The 16,702-nt window shown below is 46.0% G+C and overlaps 1 protein-coding gene across 4 annotated transcripts in view; it reads left to right on the forward strand.

Moving 5' to 3' along the window:
• TRIM2 (tripartite motif containing 2) overlaps positions 1 to 16,215 on the forward strand; it is a 601,585-nt gene extending 585,370 nt beyond the window's left edge. For all 4 annotated transcript variants that reach the window (XM_069631297.1, XM_069631295.1, XM_069631296.1 and 1 more), the window contains exons 11-12: positions 3,865 to 4,005; positions 6,823 to 16,215. In XM_069631297.1, coding sequence (XP_069487398.1) covers positions 3,865 to 4,005; positions 6,823 to 6,975 — 294 coding nt within the window. In that variant the 3' untranslated portion in view covers positions 6,976 to 16,215. The remainder of the gene's footprint in view (positions 1 to 3,864; positions 4,006 to 6,822) is intronic.
• The last annotated feature ends 487 nt before the right edge of the window (positions 16,216 to 16,702 follow it).

Genomic DNA, 16,702 nt, shown 5'->3' on the forward strand with positions numbered 1-16,702 from the left:
AAGGACTCAGGAGACAGTTGCTTGTCTGGGCTCCGTTCATGCACTGGTGTGCTATGGGGGAACACCCTATTTATTCATGTAACAGAGTTACATCACTCTGTCGCGTACTTCTTAAAGCAGCCCATCACACTCCTCCTTTTTCATAACAACAACAAACAGTGTGGAATACAGATTAACATTCTGTTGCTTAGCACAACTAACAAAACAGTAAACAATGCTGGTGAAACATCTTGATGTAGGCTTTCCTTTATGCGTCCAGTCATTTAGACAGGAAGACCTACTTTGTGTAATGCGTTGTGGGTACTGCCGCCTCCCTCCTCAGCTCGATCTCCAATCGCCTGTCATCTTTGTCCACTGGTTCTTGGGGAATGCTGATCCCTCCTGCTTCGTCCAGTATCTAATCTCTCGCATTCCACGATGCAGTGCTCGTCTGACCACCCTCACCGACTTTCTTGAAGAAGCTGTAGTTTCTCGTCACAGTAGCATTGCCATCGGCGGCAGTCACCATGGACTTTTCTACTTCCACCACGTCCATGGTCTGAGGTTCATACGTCAGCAAGAGTTTCTCCTGCGGGTGCCTGTCTGTTCCTCACGAGTACCTCACCACCTGGCACCAACTGATGTTGCTGTAGACCCCTCAAATTTTTTCACTGTACTTTCTGGCCCTCCTTTCTTCTGCTACCGTCTCATTATCAACTTTGGCCCGGTGCTCTCTCTTCCAATTCCGGCAGCAGACCTTGGGGAGCACCATTTGAACAGCACTTCCACAGATGCCACGCCTGTCAAGCAGTGTGGGGTCACTCAGTATTCCCTTAGGAACTGGTACGGGGCCCTTCTCAGACACTGAACCTGCCCATGGGCAATACAAAACACTTTAAGAGTTTGCATGAAGCATTCCGCTTCCCCATTGGCCCTTGGCCACACCAGTGAGTTTTTCCTATGATGAATGCTGCACTCCAGCATGAACTGCACAAAACTCTCTCCTTGAAATGGTGGTCCATTGTACAAGCTTCGGGAAACCATGCAAGGCAAATACCTTCTCCAGTACTGACACAATGTGGTCAAATGCCACCGACTCCACAAACTCAACTTCTGAACACCTCATCCACTGGTCGATGAACACTATGAAGCGCGTGTCCCTGACATGTACGGTCTCCCATGGCTGGGACTTTCTCAGCATGGACTTGATCCACGGTTCACATTGCACCGGGGAAACCCCCTGTAACCACACACATCTGGCCACAAACTCGTCCACACGCCTTTCCAGTTGCGGGAACCACACCTTCAGTAAGTGTGCCTTCGTTTTGGCCACCCCCTTGGTGCCCCTACACACATTGGAGATGAAGGAAATGTTCTCTTCGTCTTCATCCTCCACCTCTTTTCCACTCTGATCTTCCTCCAGATTTGTCAAGGCCACGTTCTGGGGGCGCCTCTGACTGGACATAACCACCCTGACCGGTCCTCTCTGCACCACCACTGGCCCGGGGGCCCAGCACATGTGTGCAAAATGATTGGGATTTCCACACCATCGACACGGTCGGCCCATGGCAGATCATTCCCCTGCATGTGGAAGGTCATATCCATGGTGTGGGCATTGACGATTCAATTTTTCTATCTTTTGGCGATGCCATGTTTCTTTGCACCTCTCCTGCACCCTGTGAGCTCCCCACGGCACATACTTCGTCAATCTTCAATGTCCGTATTGCTGCATCCATTTTAGACGCATGTGTGTCTGCCAACTTGGGTGAACGACCCAGCTCCAGAATACGTACTAGGGTCAGTGCAGGCTGTCTCAACAGTTGGTGTTGGAGTTTCCCAGATGCACAACTTTGAATGAGTTGCTGGCGTATCATGCTCTCTTCACTGTCCAATGCACAGGAGGATGCCAGATGTCTCAACCTACCATGAAAAGTGTCCAATGCCTCATCATCCTTTTGCTTGGAGTTGCACATGACAAACCTCTCATAGTCCAGGTTGTCAAGCGGCATAAAAACTTTCTCTCAACATGTTTTTCGCTGCTACAGAAGAGTCATTGATTGGTTGAAGGGTTTTGAAGATTTTGTGGACCGCTGGACCTGCTGCATAGATGAGGGTCGACACTTTTGCCTCATCATTCACCTCCCCTGCGGCCTTAAAATATATCTCCAAACATTCTAGCCACTAATTCCATCACGGGCCCAGGCTGGATGGCACAACCAGAGACATCAAACTCAGACATCGGCACAAGGGACCCCTATTGGTGGGCATTTGTACCCCCATCGGGACCAACACTGCAGCAGCATTTCCTTGACCTCCATCCATGCGCTTGAGGCAGAGGTTCAACACTAGGTGCACAGGCACCCCAACCAAAGGGCTGCAACCTAGTACTACGTGCGTCCTGGCCTCGGAGAGCAGGTATGTGCCCCAAAATTCAGCCCTCACTTTACTGGCTGACCCCAACATGGTCACGGTCTGTAAAAATGAGGCCTAAAAATCACCCTCACACACCGGGGCCACTACTATTGGCAGCCAGTCCAAACAAAAGTGCACTCCTCCCCATGAGACCACCGCTGGATGTTGGAGAGGACGACCAATATGTTGGGATACAACAGACATCCTCCTGTTCCATATGTATCTTCTTTTTTTGTGCAAAAAAAAAAAAAATCGTTTGCATCCGTGGATGCGCCAAACATTTCTGACAGGAGGTGCACATGCACTCCCTAGGGGAGCTGCAACCTCCGTTGCTCAGGCCGACCCGAGTATGCCTCACTGTTGTGCTTGTATCGGCTCCGTGGACGGCGAGTGCCTTGTGATGTTGCTCTGCCCTTTGCAAGCTTATCAGGGATTACCGCTGCATAGCCCAACGTCAAGATTCGTTACAGCTACCTCCTCATCCCCATTGTTACCATGCCCAGTGGGCCTGCTGTAGCGGTAGCTCGAGAACCCCAAGAAGACTCAGCAGACACAGTTACTCATCTGGGCTCAGCCCGTGCACTGGCGTTCCGTAGCGGGAACGCCCCGTTTATTTACGCAATGGAGTTACGTCACTCGGTTGCGTGCTTCTTAAAGCAGCCGCACCACAGCCATCATTCACACCCTGCTCCCACCCCACACCTCCTTACCGCTACACTCCCTTTTAGCAGAGGTTTTCATCCTGGAATCGAGGCAGAAGGTGTGACGTGCTCATTTTCAGGGAGCAAGCCCAGCTTGTATGTTTGACACATACTAACCAAGATCCTACCCTCAGTTGAGGTAGGTCATATTAAACGTGGCCTTGTTATCAAAGGACATACATTTGGATGTTTTATTTCTCTTCAAAATGTTTGCAATTGCAAGAGTTCCTGGTTGTAATGCTAATGGCCATGTATTGAAATACTGGAAATTCTGGGTTGGTTGTCAGAATGACCGCATTGAAAATGCAGACCCCCAAGATGAACAGTTTTAAAATGTCAAAAGAATGAAGAATTACCATTTTTTTATTGAATGCAGTGAACTATTCTATGTGCACATTTTGCAGATCATTAACTGATGATTTATAGTAATTTGATGAAGTTAATTTACAAGTTTAATTGAGAACGGCTTTGAGTCCCCGACTGCCACAAGTGATCATGTTTCCTGACAGCCCCAACCAATCCTAAACGGACAGCCATGCCAGGGCAAGTCCACAGTTCTAGCGCCAACAAAGGGCGGGGGAGCTGGGACCAGACCCAGCAAGATCTGCTCTTGCACTAGCAAAAGGTGAAACAGCTGAGGGCCAGAACCTGTGGCTTGTTCTTCTTCTTGCGATGTTCCATTAGCCATGTATCCAGACTGCAACCACTCACAGTTGGAGAGGCAATCTTGTTCGACATTGCACTAACTTACTATTATGCTTTGTTCATTCAGGTCTTCAATCCTGAAGGGGAATTCTTACTGAAATTTGGCTCCAATGGAGAAGGCAATGGGCAGTTTAACGCTCCAACAGGAGTAGCCGTGGACACCAATGGAAACATTATTGTAGCCGACTGGGGAAATAGTCGAATACAGGTAACGGCTGTTCTGATGAACTCTGTCAGTTTACAAAAGTGGGATATGTGAAACCCGTTGGTAGCCGTTTGTCCATTTCTAAGTGTGCAACATCATGATTAAATGACTCTTCGGTTGACTGTCCTTAGGATGCATATCTGAAGAGAAGGCTACGGCAGTGGGGCGTGTAGTGTGTGCACATAGGGATACAGAGGGCTACAGTTTGAGCGTGATCGGCTGCACTGTGACTGTAGTAGGGTGCTGTGTTATTACATGGGGATGCAGTGTCAGTGTATGATGCATTCATTGTGCGGCCTACTACACTCACGCTTCATCCCAGGCCACTCACACTTTATCTCACCACACTCATTCTGCCCCACTGCAAGAACGCTGCACCCCCTGCTCTTACTATACTCTCACTGTGCAACATATTGATGCTCTCACTGTGCAACCCATTGCACTGGCAATCCCCCAGCTGTGATGCAGGCCACCACGAGGCTCTTGAATTAAAGACCACCACGAGGCTCTTGAATTAATGTCCCCAGATCCTGCCTCTCCAAAAATACAAAATGGCACTAAAGTATCTTTCTATGAAGGAAACCAGTAGCAAGACACAATTTGTGTTTCCCCACCTTCAACCTTCACTTTAGATTATACATGCTACATTGCTAACTATGATTAGGTCACCTTGTACTTTCTTTCGCCATGAAATGTGAATATTTTAGTACGAATCATGGAGATGCCAAATCCAGATGTTTTTGTGTGCCACATGCACAATGGGTGAAGTGTCCCCAAAATTGAAAGAGCACAATGGAGATGCACAAAGAGATTGTTGAATATTCATTCAACATTGTGATTGTTAATCTAAGCGTTATCAAGTGGCCTCTCATTGGGGCATGATATATGCAGGTCCTTCAACATGGAAGGAGTTGAGTGGCGCGGCACACAGAAGCAGCATTGCATGGACCAGCGGGAGCACATTCTGCGGACATAACACATTGAGCCTCATTAGGAAGCTTGGCAGTATAATTGCTACCGCCACTCGGGATAGTGGCAGAGCTCAATCCCGCTCGTGGATTTCCGTGGGGAAATGAGAGCGATTGCCATGGGTGGAAACCCTGCCCGTGGTAATTTCTCAAGGTTTGCCAGTGAAATTAAGCCGGCTGGAGGCATCTCCTCCAACTCAACTCTAAACTTAAAACGTGGTGGTTTGGGAAGAGTAGTGGTAAGAGAATGACTGCCACTTTACCACCACTTTTTACTGCAGTGCCAAACTCACAATAAAGCCCATTGGAAATTGATTACCATAGAACATCGTAAAGTTGTGCCTATTTGCCATAAAACATACTAAATACCCTAGAACCCGCCCCGCAAAAGCTAATTCCTGGTGCATTAACCGTGCAGCAAGATTCATTACACGAAAACACAATTTTAATATCATCATTGGGGCTTCTTTGAGAATTGAGTTTTGCTCCCTTTGTCCTTCACGACATCATGGCAAATTTCAAACCCGTTTCATACATTTTTGGAGGGTGGATGGACCACATGGGCGTCTGGTGCTGCACAAGGAAGTTAGACCCTGAAGGTTAAGGGAAGCTTTCTGGTTTCCGGGAGAGGGGCGTACTTCAAGGAGGTCGGCTGCAGTGCTGGAAATCACATCCTCTTTGTACATACGGATGGGGCGGGGGGGGCGTGGTCAGAGAAGGAAACCTGCCTCCACACCACGTGGGGAACCTCGTAAGAGATCCTAAAATGCGAGTGTAATGCTTGAGCTGTGAATTGTAGCCTACAGATAGTGCCCCAGCAGCCTCCACATTGTTAGGTCCTCGCTGCCATTACAGAGAGGTTCATCGTCCTCCTTATGCAAATCAGTCCGCAACTGCCCCAAAAGGAGCATGGTAGTCTGACTAACTGGGCCACGCCCCTCTGCATGAAACTATGAGAGCACTGGGCCTGGCATGGCCTGTTAGGGTCTCGTCAGCCAGCTGTACTTTGAGGCTCGAGGAACAAATATAACTTTTATGTGGAAAACATCTAAAAGAATTCGTCCATGTTCTGGTCGAATAATGCAACGTACCATTTCATTTAGGTTTTAATCAGTAGTGGACTGGCCTATAAGGAACTCCGGTAGGCCTCTGCACCCTGGGCCTCTTTTTTGTGTTATTTCCAAATGTTCTCATAGTAAAAGGTTTGGGCTTGTTGAAAATGAGTAATATTGGGCCACTTTGAACATGGCACTTTGAACATTATTTCCAGGGCATCTTTTGAATCCCAGTCCACCCCCGGTTTTAATCTTTGAAAAATGATCTGTCAACTTGTTGGTTCCCTTAGAAAATGTTAAGTCATGGTAGTTTATTTATGATCTACTGCACTTGAAGATCAAGCATACATTTCTCCATAGTGGTTGAAATGTCTATTGACAGAAATTGAAATGAAGATCTATATTAATGTTGCCCCATACAAATGTTTACAGGTTCAGTCACGTGGAAGGGGAAGTCCAACCTAGACAGCTTCGTCATGTTGGCCATTTATTGCCAGTCTTTACCAACCAGCAGCTCGATGAATTTTCGGAACTGGACTTATTCTTCACCCATTCATTCTAAGTAAGGGTTGCCAGCACTGTACATGGTAAATGGCCTTAGCCACAAAGTACTTAGGCGAGTCCTAAGTTATAGTACATCTGACAAAGGGTTTCTAGCAGTTGCAGCCAATGAAATCCACCACAGGGCTGAATGAAATACATCCTCTTCTTGTGATCCTGAACTACATTTGCAGCTGGCTATATCATCAGGCTATATCATCTTGATAACATGTCTACTGTTTCTTTCAATTCTTCAGGTGTTCGACGGAAGTGGCTCGTTCTTGTCATACATCAACACATGTGCGGATCCACTGTATGGCCCGCAAGGCCTGGCTCTCACCACGGACGGCCACGTGGTCGTTGCAGATAGCGGCAACCACTGCTTCAAGGTCTACCGGTACCTACAGTAACAGCGGATGGCACTGAGAAGGGCTGGGTCGCCACTCTACTGCAAGACCAAGAAGACTTTGGACCTCGATTGGTCTCCTCCTCACTACCCCCACTAGTGTAAATGCCACATGCTTAATCAAGAACAGCCTGACCCTTCCATTGCTGGCAACCTTCTAGCTGCAAGAACTTAGTCTAACTTCCCCTAGGGATGAAACCTTTCAGACTGTCATGCGCCAGGAGGAGCTGCAGAGCAGGACTTTGGTCATGTTGCGCCCGTTGCCAACAAATGATAAAACGTATGAAAAGGAATATTTAATGTGGGAGGTTTGCTGCAAGCTTCCACTTCTATTTATACGAAAGACTGCTGTTGGAATGCATTATACACCCAACCACGAAATACAAGAGTCTTCTCAATCTTTTTATCCTATGTAGGCCCCACAGTCCTCACTCTTTCAGAGCTGTAAGTGAGCAGGTTCGAGGTAAGATAACGGTACACTGTGCAGAAATGCTCCCAGGGCGCATCGCAGGAGTTAAGGCGACTCAGCGACACGACCCCACGGTTTGGCGCAAACACAGCTTGGCCTTGAAAAGTTTTTCCAGTTTTTCACTGAATTGTTCAGAGGTTTATTTTCCAGAAAACGGTCGACACAAAAGCTTTGGTAAGACTTTGTTAGAAGTTTCATAATGGAATGTTTAATTGCTGCAGTTTCCACGGGATGTAATCTGTGCACATTTACACAACATAAATGAATTTGAGTTTGAAAACGCCCAAATCAGCTCCTGGCAGAGCTCGAACACGTCAGGGCATGAGATGTGTCTATTTTGAAGAGTGCCCTGTAAAACCCCACATTCTCTGAAATAGTTAATGAACGCATCCATGTAAAGTAAGGTGTTGCCAAAGTCTTTTTCAATCACGTAAGCAATCTTAATGAAGTTGTTGTGGTTATAGGTAGAATGAATCAGGGAATAGATTAAACCTAACCTTGGCCTTGTACCTCCTTGCAATATCTTGCCAGTGTGTCCTTTACCCTTCATTGTGTTCATGTCCCAATGATCTGCACATCAACCCCCAGCAGGTGGCGCAATAATAAACTGTGAGCTGCAACTTCCTGGAACCAGAAATGCTGGTAAAGCAGCTTATGCAGATATTCACATTCTTGTTGCTCGGGTTTTCTCAGCAGAGCAGTACACATGAACATATAAGCAGCACCTATGTTGCAAGTGGTCGGATAGTGGCATCCCTTAGATTGCACCATACCCGCTATGCAGGCGCCTACAGGAGAACAGAGTTGACCACTTCAATGGGCGTTTCTAAAATGTTAAACTGATCAAAACTCCTTGCGTAGAGGGCTGCAGTTGCATTCACCCCTGTTGGTTTTAAATGGACGAGGCAGCTGGCTGACAATGCTTCTAAACACAGAGAGAGGAGCTGTACATTGTCTTGGTTTCCTTTAATTGATGACAGAACAAAACACACGAAAAGGCCAGCAGCAGAGCACACGATGGCCCTTCAAAAAAATCAACCGGAATGAAAATTACACACAAGTGTTCTTCACTTAAAAGCACCCGCGGGGCTTACATTAAAATAATGGGCTACTATGCATCTGGCAGCTTCACACCTCACAAAACAATTACTTGGGTAGAAAATAATTTTAAAAGCAATCCCAGCGAGCCGTCATTTTCTGCAACCTTTACATCTTGTCATTGTAGTGCCCTTGTCTGTGTCACAATGATTACTGAACACGTGCTGGTTATACACATATCTCTGCAACTGGCACTCAGTCAACTGAACTATCGTGTCTAGAACAAAACCTTTTACCCGAAGATTGCACATCGATCTCTGCAGCAGGCATGTAACTACTGAGCTGCTTTACTGGCATTCACACCTGTGTATAGCAGGTAACACAGTTATCTGCAGCAGGCTATGTGCAACCTGCAGGCCAGAGTGGTGAGTACTCACATGCTAGCGGGTTGAGTGACAGCTGCAGGGAACTGCTAGTAATATGCAGATGCATGGTTTCTATCATGGCAGATTGATAACTGGTTAGTGTCCGGGACGAATAGCTCAGTGGCCTAATGCATTCACTGCAGAGGTCCATGTGCTGCGGGCCAAAGGCTTAAATCTTATTATGGCTGACTCCGTTTTTTAGTCTTCAGATTGTAATACCCTGAATGCTATTGAGTTTAGTCATAATTGCATGCATTATTCAAGCGCTGGAAGGCAATTTCATTATACCTAAATAATTATATACAGGGAAGAGCAGTGACGCGGGCGGTAGTTTCATCATCACCATTATTAAGCATTGGCAATTCTATACCACCAGCAGGAATGCCAGATCGTAAGTGGTAATACATAAATAAGGTGAAAGGAGGGAAACGCACACCTGCTTGATGAAGAACTTGTCCGAGTGTCTGAAGCAGGTGATTTCGCATTCTACTGCTGAAATCAGTGCGGCTTGCCACTGTGAGTGACGGGCTACGTGAGAGAACGTTCAGGTCCTTTCCTCTGCAGGCTTTGAGTCTCAGGCTCTGTTTTGGTGTGCGTGCCGGTCGACGTAGTGCTACCCCAGTTGGGGGGAGCACTGGGAGAACGTGACTGAAATACATAAATGCAATAGCACTGAGTTCATCACTCAGCAGAGCCTAGCTCCAGCACCTGCTGCTTTCCTTCTTTAGTGAGACCCTTAGTTTTTACAGTATATGAAGTAACCTAATTCAGCCAACAGCCATGAATTAGGTGGAACTTTATGTGTAAGAAGGACAGTGGGAGGATCACGCGTGGGTAAATCTCCTGCCAGCCATTAAGAACAGCAGTAGACCCTTGTTTTTATAAAGCCTGCAATTCAGTTCTCATTCTGGCTTTTGACTCCATGTCCCAACGCCACAGTAGTTGTCAGCATGATGTGGATGCAAACGGATTTGAACACTGAAGTGACAAAACCGTGCTGTTGTTTATATTAGTATAGCACTAGGAAAATGAGCTCCACAATTTGGACATATTTCGACTAGTCACGTAGGTGTTTTCCACAGGAAGAACTTTTACATCTTTCACAACTAATCCCCTGCTCAAATTCAAGGATGTGCAGAGTCTAGCAATGAGTGTCCGCAGCTCAGATCTACACGTTGAGATTGTAGACTGCAGTAAAAAGTCCCCCAACACTCGTGTGCCGTGGTGGCCCAGTGGCTGCCATTGTCACACTCGGTGTGGCTGAAGGCTCTTTGCAGACTTCACGAAAACCCCTTTCACATAGTTAACATATTTATAGGTGCTCCTTTCTGCTTTTTAATCGAGATGAGTGTCACAGCACTAACGCTGTGGCAAAGAGTACTTAGCCGGTGGCCCACACTGCGTTGTTACTCTGGAAATACCCCTTGTACTAAGACGTTTAGGTGATTATTTTATCCCATAAATATCCCTCGAAAAATATTGAATTTACTGTTTCTTATGTAGCTTCTGTGCCCATTCAGTGTTTAGGATAAGCATTTGGAGCCTCAAGCCGTCTTTCTATCTTCCTATGAGAATGACAACCCAAACCTTTCCAGTGGGGTCAAGCAGTAGTCTTTGACCAATCACAAGAGCAATCACGAAAATATCAGCGCCCAGTGAGCCTTTCATTACTACTGAGACCTGCCTGCAAATGGGGAAGAGCCTACAATATAAATTCTAGAGGAAATGCAACGACTAGCATGCTTTATTTGGTCTAAATAAACAAAAATGGTGTCACAACACTTTTAGGTTGTTGGCTACTAATAAGATCCCTCAATTGGTAGCTTGACACTGTAACTAGGGCTGTAATATCCGATGTGGAAGAAAACATGTTGCGCTGAGACGTGGCCCCCATTGTTTGTCATTTTATCTCTCCATCTAGATTTCAATCTAAATTCTTGGATAGTGTAAATACATCTCTTCAGTGCTGTAGAGGGGTAGTCTTCGCAGCCACACTACCCACCAGACGTCATACAACTCATTAGAAAGAGACATTGCACGCAGGCCCTACATGTGGATATTTGCGGTATTTCCTTGGAAATAGGCACCCACTCGCTTACTATTTACAGTTCTGGGTCTCAGTGCAGATACATCAAAGTGAATGGGCAAGAAGCCATCCTGCTGGCACAATCTGCCCTGGATGATTCCAGTTCCTGCCACAATGCGCATCGGTGAGCACCCTCACTCACCACCATTCAGTGATGCCGCTAGAACACCCCATCCCCCATCGGAATCAGACACCCGCGCATGCCACACTAACACTGCCCCAGAACACCCGCTGATGCTCACACTACATTCTCTATCGTGGCTTTCCTGGCAGAAACCTCATCCAGTCCACCCAAACAGATACCATACAGGCCGGGCCCTCCGTCATCACCTTGGAATCAAACACTGACAAAAACCCCAAAGCTCTTGCAGCAGGTCACGCCATCAAACAATCCCACCTCAGAGACTTAACACTGCCATTGCCTCCAGTCATGCAGGTCAGGCCAACTATGAGCCTTGCCCAATGGAACTATAGATTTGGATCCAGAACGACCCACCCTCAGCCAACGTCCCGACCCACACCATATTTGACTAGAAACTCCTGCTTTTGAGAACGAACCCACCGTGCCAGGCAAGTTCAATCTACCCCTAACACTGCTCACTCTAAAGTCTACCTCCCAGCAACCATACGGCCCTTGCAGAGTGCCCTGGCCCCTAGGCTATGGAAACATACCCATTGAAGCAGCCCGTACCCCTGATTCTTGCAAACGACCCACTCCCCAACACTCTAGAAGCCTCCTCACTGTCCCCCAACCTGAATCCACAGCGCCAGTCCAACAAAGCCAAAGACTCCATAACTCTGCCAATAGGAGCCCTCATCAGTGCCAGGTCACTCGCCGCTCATGCTCTCCACATTAACAACCTCATCTGCACCCAAAACCTAGACTTCCTCGCCATCTCTGCGAAATGGCTACACCTAGCCTCCGGCCATGCGCTTTTCCTGGCCATACCCACGGGCTATGTAATCTACAGAACAGCCAGACCCACCTATAGAGGGGGAGGAGTAGCATTAATTGCCAAAGAGTCCATCCCTATCACACACACTACCATACCTATGACCGCAAACTGCGACCTACCCACAGCCAGGATATCCCTCTCTCACAGTGTGCAGTCAAAATATCGAATCAATAATGTCGAAAATCATAATCTCGAAAACAATGTCGAAAAAAAAGTAAAATGTTTTATTTATATTTTTTTTTGGGGTCCGCGAATAAAAAAAATGGGTAAACCAAAAAAAACCTTTTAAAAAGGGGGGTTGGGGCGGAACCCCCCCATTTCGAATAAAAAACGTAATAAAAAAATGGACTTTTTTGTTTGACATTTTTTTTCGAGATTATGACTTTCGACATTTTGACATTCGATTATATGACTATAAACCCTCTCTCACATGGTCACCATGACCATTTTTGTGCTCTACAGACCCCCTGGCCCCATACTCACCTTTGAAGAGGATATCTTGGAAGCAGTGGTTAACAACATTAAACCCTCCTCCAGAGTAATCCTCCTGGGAGATCTGATCCTTGGCCTCAATGACCAGTCTGAAGCCCATGCATCCAATATAGCCCATGCTCTCACTGCGTCCAAAACCCGACTCATATCAAGGGTCGCATCCTAGATTGGATAGCCGTCCTGAACTGCCAGACAAACATCCCAAATAACATCCCTTGCATGTGGTGGGATTACCCCATACTATCATTCATCGCCATGCCCACAGAACACACAACCTTCCCCTGTCCCGCACTGCCCCCTGCTTGGACACGTAGCACTCGCAAACTTACCAAAGAGAGCATATCCCCCCCCTGCAAGCCCTTGAATCTCAAAACTTGCACTCTAATGACCCCTCCATTCTGGGTGACCTCTACTCCAGCACCCTCTCAGCAGCAGTGGATACAGTGGCTCCACTAGCCCCCCAAAAATTCCAAACTGCCAAACACTCCAACTCCTGGTTCACCCAAGAACTCTTGGAACTATGCAAAACGAAATGCGTAGCTGAAGTAAATTGGAGAAAAACACTGATAAGACTCCAAAAAAATCCAAATTGCTGAGGCCGCCAAACAATATAGACCAGCGATTATAGCTGTCAAAACAACCACCTACAACCATAGAATCGCCAATGCCAAATCCAACAACAAAGAGATTTTTACAATCTTACGGGAACTAAAATCCCCGGCACCCCCCCTTCCTGCTATAGTCAAAGATGAGGTCTGGTGCTCATCCATCCAAACAGCCATGCTTGATAAGATCGAAACCCTGCACATGCCCAAACCAATGCTCTAGAGACCACCCAATAACCCAACCAACTCCCGAAGTTCTACTTCAACCCGATCACCGAATCTGAAGCAGCAGCCATCCATAAAGGCTAAAACCCTCCAGATGTAAAGGCAATGTCTGCCCAGCATCAATCATCAATGACTGCGCAGACCTGATCTCATTCATCACTAAATGTATCAATGCCTCCTTCGCTGCTGGCCATGTACCAGCTAATTTGAAAGAAGCCTGGGTACTTCCCCTGATCAAAAAACCCCTGCTTGACCCGGCCTCCCCAAATAATTACTGACCCATCACCTCTGTCCCCTTTCTGCTCAACATCCTGGATAGAGCCGCCTATACACAGATCCAACAATTTCTTGAAACCCACCACATCCTGGGTGTCAATCAGTCGGGCTTCCGGCCCGGCCATAGCACTGAATCAGCACCAATTGACCTAAAAAATCAGCTTGATGAGATCAGCGACCAAGGAAATTCTGCCCACCTTCTGCTCCTGGATCTCTCAGCTGCATTTGATCTAGTTGACCACCAGATCCTTTGCCGTCATCTCAGGGATTCAGCCCAATTCTCAAGGAAAGCCATTAGATGGGTGGCCTCCTTCCTCCAATGCAGATCCATGAGGGTATTTGCAGAGAACTATAGTGCTACACTGGCGCCCATAACCTGTGGTGTCCCCCAAGGCTCGTGTGTATCCCCCACACCCTATAACATCTTCACTAAACCCCTCTTTCACCTATTTGACTCAATCGGCATCAGTTACACTAACTATGCCGATGACACTAAATTCTTCTCCCCCTATCTGGCAATTACAACGAAGTCTCCCTAGCACTGACCAAAGTTTACTCTATCATTCAAACCTCGATGGCCATCCACTGTCTCTGTCTCAATGACAATAAAACAGAGCTCCTTCTAGTGGGGCCACTATCGGGCACAAAAAAGTTAGATCCACAGTGCACCTCCTTCTGCATTGATTGTTGCCAAATTCCAGTATCGGCTTCAATAAAAACACTTGGTGTGTACCTCAACACTACACTCTCGCTCACACGCCAAGTGAATGGCATCACCTCATCTGTGGCCCACACCACCAAACTCATCAATTCTGCTAGATCCTTCCTCTGCAAAGACAGCTGCCTCACGATTGCGCGACCCCATTATAGGATCAAGATTGGACTAGTGCAATGCCTTATTTGCAGGCATCTCCTCCTGCAACATTGCAAAACTGCAGGTAATCAGAACAATGCAATTTGAGTGGTCCTCAACATCCCTAGACGAGAGCATATCTCTGCTGCCATGAAAAGCGTTCATTGGCTCCCAATCAGAGAGCGCATGATCTTTAAGTCACTATCCCCAGACTATTTATCAAAGAAAATCATCAGAGACCAATCCAACAGACCCCGCAGAGCGGACCACAGCAACAAACCACGACAACTAATCTACAACAGAGCTAAAGCCGGAGGGGCCAGCTTCCCAACCTTTGCAGCCAAACAATGGACCCTGCTCCCCCAAGCTCCGAGAGCTGAGACCACCTACTGGGCCTTCAGTAGGTTCCTAAAAACTTGGCTATTTGCCTAAACCACACTTGCTGGTAATGAACTGCCACATGTTACAAGATTGTGTAACTAGTTGTAACAGCGCCTTGATGCCTCTGGGTTTAGTGCGCTTTATAAATGAAAAAATAAATAAATGATCAATGCAACACTGGATCAAGGAACTTCCTTTTAAGTCACTTTCTTTACTTTATACAAATAAAACGTTTAACTTTTATGTTGCAATGGAAAGCAATGTAATTTCTAGCTTGGCTTTTTTGGTTGAAGTTAGATAAATAATATCTTGATTCAAAGCACATTTGCGAATGTTCACTTTTACAGCATTAAAAACGTCAGACAGATTTTTATTTTGTGTAGATGTTCCTGGGTCACGGATCAGCGACAGCCGACTAGACCGTTTGAGGATCAGGTACTGCACACACTGGCAGGATATTCAAGAACCCCCTGGTATCAGACACGTTAGGAGTTTATAGTATTTTGAGCAATTTAAGAAAAATCTGTTCACGTAAGGGCATATTCCCACACATTTTGCATCAGACGTAAATGGATAAAGTGTATGTTTTTGCCACTTTTGCTGATTACAGAGTAAACAATTCAGCATGCAGATTTTGTTCAGTTTTTCAAGTAGGAAAGATGAAACTGGGTTTGTGGGAAAAATCGATTTGCTCAATTTATTTTCCAATGCTAAAATGTGATGGAATGGTGCCATATAGATCCTCAGATTGCAATCCTGAAACAATTGCTATCGTCACAAAGAATGTGTGGTATAGCTGTGTTTATATTCGGTAAAACCCTTAAAATTCAAATTAATGAACAAACCACATCAAAGAAATGTTGCTACATATCTGTAATGTGGCAAAAATATATATATTTTGCTCTGTGACTTTTGAAAATTGCATTCGATTTTTTTTAAGTATGTTTAACTACAACGAGGAAAACGCTTTGCCATATTGGAAATCAAGTGCCCATATATGTTTATAAGGTGAGAAGTTAGGGCTTTGTTGCCATGTCAGTGATTTGCCACTGAAACGTTTTGTGCAGATGAGTTGTGAGCAGTGACTGTGTTGCGTGTTTGTGAAGAAGGTGTGAAAGTTATTTGAAATGTTAAAAGAAATAGGGAGAGCGTAGGTTGGCTCTGAAGAATGTACAGCAATTCAATAATGTTTGTTAGTAACACAGCCTTAACCCCACTGTTTTGTTATTTAGAATTATTTATGACATAGGAATGTTCCACAACCTGCATAGTGTTTCACAGCCTCCATGTGCTTGAAGTCTGCTCCATTCAAATGTGTGTATCTTCCCAGTTCTAGAAGTCAGTGTGCAATATTTGTGTTTGTTTAATTACATTCCATCTTTTTGTGAGTCTGTTTCATGTTTGTGTACAGAACATAATAAAGCCTTGCACTCTCGGACATCCTTTTGAAATATTCATTCTTTAGAACATTCATTTGGAACGCTGCCACTCTCTAAAGTCTAATGTGCTGTGTGTGTGCAACCAAGTCAGGTGTGGCACATCGAAAGTGCATGCGTTGTTATCCTGCAATCTTTCTAAAAATAAAGGAGCCCGACCATTTAAGGTGGCCTGGATGAATGGAGAAAGGAGGAACGACCGATATGCTTATAAAGGCACCGGCTCTCTATTATGTCAACTTACACGCAGTGCAAATGCTGCAAAATTGTACTGGGCACAGCATTTCCAAATTTGCACTAGGCCAGCACACATTCCTCTGGTGAAATCTGGTGGCCACCATGGTATGCTTCCAAGAATCAGAGCGATGTAATATTACTTAGCTCCGATTCTTGGCGCTACGTTTGGCAAAAGACCAGATAAATCCCATGAAGGAGAGGGCGGGACCTTCCTATTGCATTGTGCTGTATTTTTGCAATGTACTTACTGGC

Source organism: Ambystoma mexicanum, chromosome 6q (assembly GCF_040938575.1).
Source record: "Ambystoma mexicanum isolate Mex_15411 chromosome 6q, UKY_AmexF1_1, whole genome shotgun sequence".
NCBI classification, from domain to species: domain Eukaryota; kingdom Metazoa; phylum Chordata; class Amphibia; order Caudata; family Ambystomatidae; genus Ambystoma; species Ambystoma mexicanum.